The following is a 10,841-nucleotide window of genomic DNA, read 5'->3' as shown; positions in this document are numbered from 1 at the left end:
TTTTGGGCGACAATACAGATTAGCGCTGCCTGCTGTTATGGAGATGTAATACGTCTCGCGCACGCGCAGAACGTACGCTCAAGTCGGTGTCGCTTCGTTGTGTTCCGAGGCACTTTTTTGACCTCGGGGAGCCGACTGATCAGTCCGACTGCCTTTTCTGCCAACGGTCGGCCGTCGGGTTGGTGTGTCAGAGCCTTAATACAACCAAATATATTAAAGGGATATAAATCTTGGTATAAATAGTATGGCACAATCTCTGATGGTTGACAAATGTATATTGCATCATGGTACATATCATCATAATGCCCAACTCTACTGCGTATCATAATTTCTTTGAGCCCAAAGAAATTGCTTCAGTTTGCTTGTTTTGTTTAACCAACAGTCTAAAACCCAAATATATTCCATTTAGAGTGCTACAAAACATAGAATACCATCAAACACTCATGTTACAGTGGCTGGAACAAGCAAATGTTGGGCTTTTTCTTCTTGATACATGACTTACAATTATTAATTATCAAAATAGTTTCCAGTTATTTTTGTGTCGATCAACTAATTGAGCAAAAAAGCCAGCCCACAACATAACGAACTTGAATCTCTTTCTACAATATTATCCTTGACAGAAAATCAAGCAGGTGGAGAAGCAGTTTAAAGATGCTGGGAGACACAGGAAATGTTTCTGTAAGGTTTACTGAGTCGAGAAAGACTGCTGCACACAGAGCTGAAATAAATAAATGAAATAATTTTATCGTAATAATTATAATAACCATCATAGTAAGATTGCTTATTTAGGGTTTCTGTCTTCTTTTATATATATAATATATATATAACTTTCAATAAATTGTTCCCTTTAATATTTTTTCCCCTGTGTGTATGCATGAGACTTTGGTTTGTTCCACTGAATGTCCTGGTAGCAGCATTCTGTATCCACGGTATCGCACGGGAGCATCATCCCCTGGGTCGTTTCTATAGCAATGCTAATAGACAAGGCACCCTCCCCGCCGTCCTCGCCCCTGCGCTTGTCATCCTCTGCACCTATAAGTTGAGAGTGTCCTGGGGGGGGGGTTGTCTTTGGTCAGTCGTTGGTTTGGTTTGCTGTGATTGGCTGGCTGTTTTTGGTGCAGCTTGGTTTTTATACATTCCAGTTCCTAAAGCTTCAGTCCCTGCAGTGAGTTGTCACAGGTTCATGCAGGACTGGATGGTCCCTTTTTGGAGTCCCTCGTGATCCATGAGCTTCACTCATAGTTGATGGTGCACTCACTCGCTCTCACACACACACACACACACACACACACACACACACACACACACACACACACTTACATACAGTTCATCGTCTTGTTCTTACAAACACGCATTTATTCAGTAAGTCACTTGCTCGATCATTCCCTCATGCATCTTTATGTCATCCATTCATCCAACAGTCTCACAGGTTCACACCAATTTAGCAGTGAGACAAAAATAAGTGTGTCACATGTCAACAGTCCATTATTGGTCCATTTGATCTGTGCAGATCACTCTATCCCTTTGTTCACTCTGCCATTTTCCTGTCTTCTTCTTCTTCTTCTTCTTCCTTTTTTCCCTTTATCCGTAGGCTAAGCACCCACTCTCTTGTTCAGTCTTTCCCACCCTTGTTCTCTCTCTGTATGGTCCAGCTGTAATCCCATACTTGACACTGTCCAGCTGGTCCAGAAAAGGAGACATGAAGGCCTTGTGATTTTGAGATTGTGGAATAAAGGCCTTCGTAGCACCTGGGACTCTGGCTGCACTTCAGGTTCCCTGTCAGTATTTCTGGCCTTGGAAGGGAAGCAGACCAGGTCCATAGAGCTTCCAGCGATGGACCAGTCCATTAATGGTCCAGTTGGTCCAGTAAGGGAACTAAAATTGAGAGGAATGATCACTAACTAGTGGCAAATTAGTAGGTGTAAAGCTAAACCCCATGAATGATTCATCAAGTTTCTGGTCAATGTTTGTCCCAACAAAGGGAGGTGTTCAGTCGTGTGTCACAGAGGAGATGATTGGGTTAGCCATTGGCAGGCTCTGGTAAAGGCTTTAGATGACAAGACAGCGGGTGTTAGCATTAGCCACTACTAGCGGGGCCCGGTAGCACGCACCCGCTTGCCCCGCTTGCTGACGGTGGTGAATCGAAAGGGGGTGGTGAGGTCGGGCTGCTCCCCAGGTGGGAAGCGCTTCATAAAGTGTACATCCTGCTGGTTGGGGAGAGTGTGGGGGCCACGGCGAGGACGCCCTCTTTTGGTGAAGCCAACATACCAGCCTGTGTAGCGCGCTGACATCAGAGCTGTGTAGTGGTTTTCCAGAACCTTTTCCACAAAGACGCAGTCATCACTTCGATTACTGGCCTTCTGAGAGAGCAGATAAACCACAGGTGCACACACGTGCACACACACACACGCACACACGCACACACACACACACACACACACACACACACACACACACACGGAGAAACAAAGAGAGGCTGGTCAGAAAACTGTAAGATAATTAGATTTTTGATAATGTCGATAAAAAAAAGAAGTCTTACCTTTCCTACCAGCTTGCCGCGGCGGTTCATGCACAGGTAGAAATTGGTTTCTTTGCCCCGGATTCTCACCTGGCTACCAAAGGTATCGGCCTCCACTACGAGCTGGGCTTGTGAAGGGACAGACAGAGGGACAGACAGACATTAGAGCCGCAGGCAATACAGAGAAATTAAGTTTGTTGTGTTTGCAGGATTTCACAGGTTTATTAGGTTGTATCACACAAAAATTAGAGAAAGGAATTAGACAACATTCAAGCTTACACGAACAAGCCCATGGCCAAGTAGTGTGGCATTAATTGCACAGATTACCAGCCATCAATAAATAATATTTGGCTTTTTAAAACCAGATAAGGCATTCACATTAAATCACAGTTTTAGGATTCATAGTTGCTATTAAATGTGCTGATAAATCACAGGCTGATGTAAATGTCTCTGGCAGGACAGATGGTTGTCAGATAAGCCTGGTCACACACATGGATGTAAGGCCGCTGACCACAAATGGGCCTCGTAAAAAAAGATAACAGCCAAGAGTAGACGGAGCACGGTGGGCTGAGAGCAGCGGGAGAACACTCAGACTGAGTGTCTGCGATACTGTTGTTTAAAGGTAAGTGCATGTGAGCGTGCACCTATGTGTATTTGTGTGTGCAGGTGCATGCATGTTCATCCTTCCAGGCAATACCGCTTCACCAACTACACATGTTCAGAGAGCGCTTGTGCCTGTTTAAAAATAAATTCCTAAAATGGTTCCTACATGACCTTAGTCAACAAAAGGGGTCAAGAGAAATCAATACCTCCCTCCCTCTTGCCCTCTTCCGCTCTCTTCCCCCAACTCTTCTCTCGTCTCCCTTCTGCTCTTTTGCTTCATGTTTATACCTTCATGCACCCGCCTCTTCTTTGCTTTATTTCTTCTCTCTGCACTTGGTTCCCCTGTGTAATATCTCATCGCCATAGTTGGTCAGTTTTGGATGGATTGTTCAGTAGGCCCTATAAGAGTGGTATTTGTCAATAAACAGACAGGCTTGTGCATCTACGGTCCCATCTATGGCTTGAAGTGGCGTGTTAGCAACCTGACATGTTTGTGAATCGACTGGATGTGCAATATGAGCCACTGCTGGAGCAGATGCAGAAATATGAACTCTTGCTTTATTGCTTTGCTTTCTTCTGCCCATTGATTCTGTGTGGGGTTTAAGAATGGGTTAGACATCATTACAAACAGAGAAAGGTGGAGAGGAAGCGGGAGTGGGGGATGGACAGAGGGAGGATGGAGGGAGGGAGGGAGGTAGGGAGGTAGGGAGAGGAAGCCTGCTGTTTTAAATCCAGGGGAGACAACAGGGAGGATGAGAAATCAATGGAGGGATCGATGAAGGAGATGAGTTTCTAACACTCTGTCCGACACTCTACCTGCCAGGCTTCACCCGCTAACTCACACTTTTTTTCACTAACACCTTCACTAACCACCTCTCTCTTTCTCTCTCTCTCTCTCTCTCTCTCTCTCTCTCTCTCTCTCTCTCTATTCTTTTGCTCTCTTGTGAATCATTGAGTCAGCAGCCAGTCGATGAGGTCTTTGTACTCCCAAGACAAGCTCCACTGCCCCTCTGCCAAAGCCTGGGGAGGCATGTGTGTGCTTTTGTGAGTGTGCCTGCACAGTTGCATTCTGTATCCATTCATGCATGCACTTGGTCAACCTTCAAGTCTTTGTACTTGCAGCCGTTAGTCTGTGTGAATGTGCATGTGTGTGCAGGAAAGAATCTAACTGTGCATACACTCACATGTACCAAAGTGTTTGGCTGTGTTCTACTGTGTTTGTCTTACCAAATTTGTCTCCATCTTCTCCTCGAGCGCTGATTTTGCGTCCTAGCACCTGGACGTGTTTGCCGCTGGTGCGGCTGTAGAGCTGGTAGACCCGGTGGTGTCGCCGACTCATGGTGTCTCGCACCTGCGTCTGGTTCTCCACATGCACACTGAAGTTGACCCCATCCACACCAAGTACCTGCTGAGAGAACACACACCAAGGCAGACACACACCCAGAGTTATGATCAGGCTTAATGAACTGCACATACTACCAATATACAACTTGTTCTTTATAATGTATGATTGCTCTTTGTCATGCACGACTTTCATGAATCTTACCTGTAATGGATTGCACATCACCAGCAACATCTGGATACATCTGAAAAAAGTAGAAACAGATGAGTTTAGAAATATGTAAGCAACATTGAATGTTGGAAGAGTAATGCGTGACACCATCATTTCCATCTCTTTCTTCTCTGCCGTTCTTTCTGTTCAACATCTCTTTTCCTTATTGGGTGATTACTCACACTGCTGGGTGTGTGGCTGGCACAGAGACATGACATACAGACAGGCAGATGTCCAGGCATCGGCAGACAGAAAACACCCAGAACAGTGTTTATCGTTACGCTACCAGCCTTCTGTCCAAACCCATTTTCTGACCCGTTCACGACTTTCGCCACACCAAAATCTGGCCTCCAAATGACCTGATTGGACCATGGCGAAATGGCAAACATGCCGAGACAACTAGAACATGTTTTGGTTTGGACATCTAAGGGACTGGGCTGGCTTATTTGGCTGCTCTGTGTATGTAGACAGCTGGGCTGAACTACAGGTGTAGGCTCCACTGTGATGTGGCTTTGGAGAGTGACGGACTGTGGTTACATTTAGAGATGCTATGAATAAGTGAGAACATGAGCTTCCAAAACGTGTAGAAAAATTATTTATGGAGGAATCAATTGGTGGGGAGTAATGGCGGTGATGTAGCATGCAGAATTAATATGTATTGTCCTTAATACAACATGTGTATTATTTCTTATTACTTACTTATCTGTCTGATCAGGACATTTATGATTTAAACAGCTGGTTACAGTTAGAATAAAAATTTGTCTCACTTTATCACATTGCTTAATTGAAGTGTAGACCTTGGATGTATCAAATGTTATTCACAACTTTAGTAAGGGAGTGATAGTGTTGCGCAAAATCTACTCTGGCAGTCCTTGAACTGTTCTGAATTAGTGGCTGAAGACATGATGAAGTTCAGAACCAAGTGTGTGGGCTGAAAAGCAATTCTACGAATTTTGTCTTTCCCCACCTCGTCTTGTGCTATCTCTCTGCATGCCTCTTCGCTCTCTCTCTCTCTCTGTCTCTCTCTACTCCACTCTTTTTCCCTGATGTGTTGTCCTCCCTATTTCTTCCCTACCGTATCTCTCCCTCTCTGTCTCTCTGTCCACTCTACCTTTATTACTCTACCATTTCCCTTTATGTTGGGGGTTAGTAAGGTGACTCCTCCACACTGTCATGGGCATGCACACAGATGTGCCGATGTGTGCAGGGTGTATGTGTGTGTACAGGAGGAGCAGGCAGCTGACAGCTGGGCCAAAGGAAAGACATATGTGCTTCTGAGAGAGGGAGATAGCGAGGAGAGAGAGGGGTAGACTGAAAGGTACACAAAGGGATAGGGAGAAGGAAGGTGATGTAAGGTTAAATAGAGGGGAGATGGTGGTTGTGATGGCGCAGTGGATATGACACTTGCCTTTGGTGAGGGAGATCTGGGTTCAATTCCCACTGTGGTACATCAACCAATGTGTCCCTAAGACACATTAGTTGATGTTGATGCTTAACCCCTAGTTGCTCCAGAGGCGTGCAACCTCTGATATATAGCAATTGTAAGTCACTTTGGATAAAAGCGTTAGCTAAATGACATGTAATGTAAAATGAAGCAAGAGAAGGCTGACAGATAATGAGAGAGGTGAGAGATAAAATCAGAGAGAAGATGCACAGATGTGACAAGGAGAGGGTGAAAAAAGACGAAGGTTACATCTTCACAGGAGAAGAAGTGGCAAAATGAGAGACAATAGTGTAACCACAGAGTGTAGTCTGGCGTGAGAAGTAGACAAAAAGATAAATATGGGAATGAAAGAGGAGGGGGGTTCAACTCATGCACGTCGTAACACATGTCACTGCCTCCTGACTAACACATACATATAGATATACTGTACATATTCTCCCTTCCCTCGTGTTTCTCAGCATTTCTTTCCCATAGCTGGTGTGTTGGCCCCTGAGTCACTCTAATAGATGCAGATATCCTGGGCAATGCAGTAGAGAGTTGGCCCTCACATTTTGCCTGTGCAGACGAAAAAACCTGAGTGCCTGTGCATTGTGAGGACTCTCAGCTGTTAAAACACCACGGCTGCACTGCCACCGAGGACACTGCAGGAAAAGTGCCTCGCACTGGATTCCCCCGCTCCCACAAAAGCCACAGACACTCCATATTATGCCAGCCACAGAGAGAAAGAGAAGGAGAGAGGAAGAAGGAGACAGGATCAGCCGGGGGTGGGGGAGGGATGAGAAAATGAGAGAATAAAAGAGCGCTGAGTAAAAGTTGGGGAGAGTAAAGACAGAAGGAGGTATGGAGAGAGGGAAAGCCCGGTGCGCGTTGGCCGACTGCCAAAACAAGCAAGAGTCTGACATCATAAACCTGCGTCCCAGCAGATCTACCATATGGAGGCTGCGGTTAGACTAGCAGGCCTCAGCAATGAGGACTGGGCAGCAGCATGGAGTGAGAGCGGTCGGCCTGGTGGGACTCAGCACAGAGCGGTGGTTTCAGCTGTGTGTAGCAGTGGTTAGCGTGGTAGGCCAACACTGGAGCAGTGGGCTTCAGCATGGTGCAAGAGTTTTAGATGTTCAGCAGTGGGCCTCAGTAAAGAATAGTGGTTAGGCTAGTGGGTTTGTGAGTGGTACATGTATCAGCAGTAATAGGTCTATGGTGGAGCAATGGTTAGAGAAGCAGAGGGCCTCATAATGGAGCTGTGGCTTTATGAGAAGAGCAGTAACAGGTTGTTGGGGCAGAAGGCCCTTGGCTTTTCTTACTGGCTAAAGACTTTCAGTATGATCATACAGCAAAGATGAAGTGACATGGCTGTGGTAAAACTGATAGGCAAGGAGGAAATGAATGGAAAGATGATTGGCTTTGAAAGACCTAAACTAAAACCAGCAGACTAAACAGTGAGACTGCTCCTCCTCGGATACTGCCAGGGGCGCCATCATTCATCAGTTATTAATTCATACTTTTTATCTGAGCAAGTATCTGTGGAAAAATGGGGTATAGGCAAGACAGGAAGACAGATGTAGGCAGTTAGGTGGGTAAGTGGAGAGAGTGTGAGGGAGACACACACGAAGAGAGAGAAAGTCAGGCAGACACCAGCAGCAGCAGCAGCACACACCCTGTCCAGGTTGTGTGAGGAATGAGAAGTATCTGGAGATGACTGCCATCTGGGAGAAATACAGCCGACACAAAGAAAGAAAAATAAATCCCTTGGCTTTTAACAAGACACACCTCAAATGGGCAAACTCAAGCCCCCTGAGTCTGTATCCTCCTCCCTTATATTTGCTCTTGGCACTTTATCATTTTCCTAGCCCACTAGATAAAGCCGGTGTTATTTGACTCAACTTCTGAAATATTTTCAATAAGGAAAAAAAAAGCATTTTCTTGGCGATGGGAAAATGGCCTTTTTCTAAGCCAGCCTGGCCATCCCTGAAGTAAATGCAGATGGTGATGGAGATGTTTATGGCAGGTTTTATGAGTAACAGGGCCCTGACTCTGACCCAGTGACCCTGAACTGTCAGCCAATCAAAACAGGGCCTTCCATGGCATGTTTTCTATGGGCACTGATGAGGAGTGATGTAATCGTTAGACACTGCAACCTTCCTCTCCATCATCTTCATATGTAGTTAGACCTGCCAGGAAACTAGTTCAAACAACTATAGAAAGACATAGAACCTGAGTGGATAAATACGATTATTACACGATAAAGTGATAAAAGTGACTTACAATACGGTCAGCGTGGAAAGAAGGGGCCACATTGCTTCCCCCCTCCACTATGGAACTTGTCCCAGAGACAGTCTCCTCGCTCGGTCTGGGCCAGTCCGACAGTCCGGAGAGTTCCCCTCTGTGTTTTGAATCCGCTGTATGTAGTGCAGAGTCAAAGAGTCAGCGGACACTCCCGTTGGCATCGGCGGCGGCGTGCCCAGGTTTTCCCGGTGTGGGTAAATGTGCGGGCGCGGGCAATTTGGGGTGTGAGGTCGGGGTAACTGTGCCACTGTGACCGCCGGGCAACCTCTAACAGCTGTCCAGACCGATGGAGAGACGAATGGGCGGGGTAGCAAAGGGGGAAGGTCAGGGCTTTAAAGGCTGCGCGTCCTCGACAAGGAGAGGAACAGGTGAAAGCGCGCTCACGCGTCACAGATAACCAACTGCAATCGACCTTGTTGACCCTCAGAGTGATGCTCGGCCCTGTGGACAGATGCGGTGCGGGCGTAATCTTCTGCGTAATCCAATGCGTAACGTTTCAGCGCAACAGCAAGTTTCTGGTCACCAAAATAATTTCTGTAGTCGGTGAGATGATAACAGAAAGTGGAGTGTTTGTTCCGGCACAGGCAGGAGTAACAGGCAGGTTCAGTCCCAGCAGAGCAGGGTCAGGAGCTGTTGGAGGTGGGCTACCTGGGCTGGCTGATGGAGCAAACGGCGAGCTGGAGACGGGGGCTCTGCGGGCGCAGGGTAATGCAGGGTTGCCTCGGTCATGACTGCGCCCCCACGCTGGCTCAACGGGTCTGTGGCTCAGGTAACACCGACCAACAGTGTCCAACAGAGAGGGTGATAAGGTCCCGGAGAGGTCCAGCTCAGAGGGGTATATGGAGAGTGCTGAATGAAAATGGGATAATAAAGGGGAAAGAAAGACGAGGGAGGGGTGGCTGGAGAGGATGGGAACAGTTGTACGTGGGTGGCGGACTCAGCCTCCCGCGACACAGCGAGGAAATGACAGCCGCACTTTGCACCTGATTTTCCGGACTTCCCCGCTTGCCTCAGCCGCTGGTAACCGCCTGGCTGCAGTAGTCCTCCCTGCGCCCTCTCGACACAATACCAGCCAAAACACAGCACGATGACATCACCTCAAAAATGTTTGAAGGGGGAAAATGCAATCCGATCTTTTTATTTATTTTTTTAAACGTAGAAAGTTTAAGCAGTTTCTCCGAAGACGAAAAAAACTCGAAAGTCTCCTCGTTCCGAGAAAAGCGAACTCCGCGGTGCAAGAGAGGAGTCGAGCTCACCAGTTTCTGAAGAAATAAAAGTTAAAACGTGCGCACTGGAAACGTGTCTACCCAAAATCACACTGACAGATCAACTCCCAGATCAGAACCTGCACCGTCCCTCTTCCCCTTATGTTTGCCTCCCTGTTTCATTCAGACACCAGAGGAGAAAACGCAAGAGAGAACGCAAAAAGAACCCAGTCGTGCGTTTTTTTATCCACTTCACTGGTATAATTCAGATTCTCCCTTTCAAAAATGCCAATGTTTTCTTCCATAAAAAGCTCTTCTTGAGGGGGCTGCATAGGAGAGGCGCGTCGGCAGGCACAGACCTCACTCCAAGAAAAACCAGAACAAGATTTTAACAGACGCGGATCAATCTTCCCTCCCTCCCTGCCTCCTCTCCTCACTCCCTCCCACCTCTCTCTCGCTCCCCTCTCTTTGCCTCTCACACACACGCACATGCACACTTATTGGATCAAAATGGGATTAGTCAGTCGCTATGCGATGCCGACCCAACTTACACTGCACAAATATTCATTTTAACAAGCGTTCCGTTCTGTGAAAAACATCTGCTAATGAGGTGAGATAATTTCACTTGTTTAGGCTACAATACAAATCAACTTGTTTCTTTAATTTTCACGAATCAGGCTGTTATTGTGCCTTGTTTCAACTTATATTTGTTTGTGGAAATTCCTGAAACAAGTAGGCTAAATGCATTGGAAACAATATGAATGGTGTCATAGTATCGAGAGGAATTCATTCGTTTCAAGAAAATACGATTTTCAAGTGGATTTCAGAGCAAATTAATGTCTGTGACAGAAAGAGAAGGTAAACACTTTTATGTCTCCACAAAACAAAGACACCTGCCTCAGTCAAATGAACATCTGTCTTACGGACGTCTTGCCCTACATTATCTCCCCTGAAGATAACCTTACCCCTGCAGCCTCAGTGGCCCCGGACTCAGGGTGGAGGGCAGTGCACTCACACACCCTTCAGAGCCGCAGCGCTTTCAAGTGATGTATTTTGACTCCCCATTTCATAACTTTTAAGTTAAACGTTAAGAGGGAGAAATGAAACGGAGAATGGGAGACAGTCGGGAGGGCGGTATGTAAGCACGGATACGGATCCAAAACGAACATTTCTCAGGGATTTCGGCAGCAACGCCCGCTCTGCGCTCCCAAAACTCCCTCTCACCGCTGCACAACC

The 10,841-nt window shown here is 46.6% G+C and overlaps 1 protein-coding gene across 2 annotated transcripts; it reads right to left on the bottom strand.

The window, feature by feature from the left end:
* Positions 1 to 1,058: 1,058 nt before the first annotated feature.
* fgf18a (fibroblast growth factor 18a) lies at positions 1,059 to 9,978 on the bottom strand. Of its 2 annotated transcripts, none has more exons than XM_078260647.1 (5): positions 8,380 to 9,978; positions 4,668 to 4,707; positions 4,349 to 4,529; positions 2,540 to 2,646; positions 1,059 to 2,360 (listed from the first exon to the last, which is right to left on the bottom strand). In XM_078260647.1, the coding sequence occupies exons 1-5, from the start codon at positions 8,409 to 8,411 to the stop codon at positions 2,088 to 2,090; spliced, it is 633 nt and encodes a 210-aa protein (XP_078116773.1). In that variant the 5' UTR covers positions 8,412 to 9,978; the 3' UTR covers positions 1,059 to 2,087. The 2 variants fall into 2 exon arrangements, with proteins under 2 accessions (XP_078116773.1, XP_078116775.1); XM_078260649.1 differs by having other exon boundaries at positions 4,349 to 4,526.
* Between the last annotated feature and the right edge of the window lie 863 nt (positions 9,979 to 10,841).

The sequence above is a fragment of the Sander vitreus genome, chromosome 10 (assembly GCF_031162955.1).
Source record: "Sander vitreus isolate 19-12246 chromosome 10, sanVit1, whole genome shotgun sequence".
Classification (NCBI taxonomy): Eukaryota; Metazoa; Chordata; class Actinopteri; order Perciformes; family Percidae; genus Sander; species Sander vitreus.
Note: the sequence above shows the minus strand (reverse complement) of the source record. Positions and strands in the feature narration are given on the sequence as shown.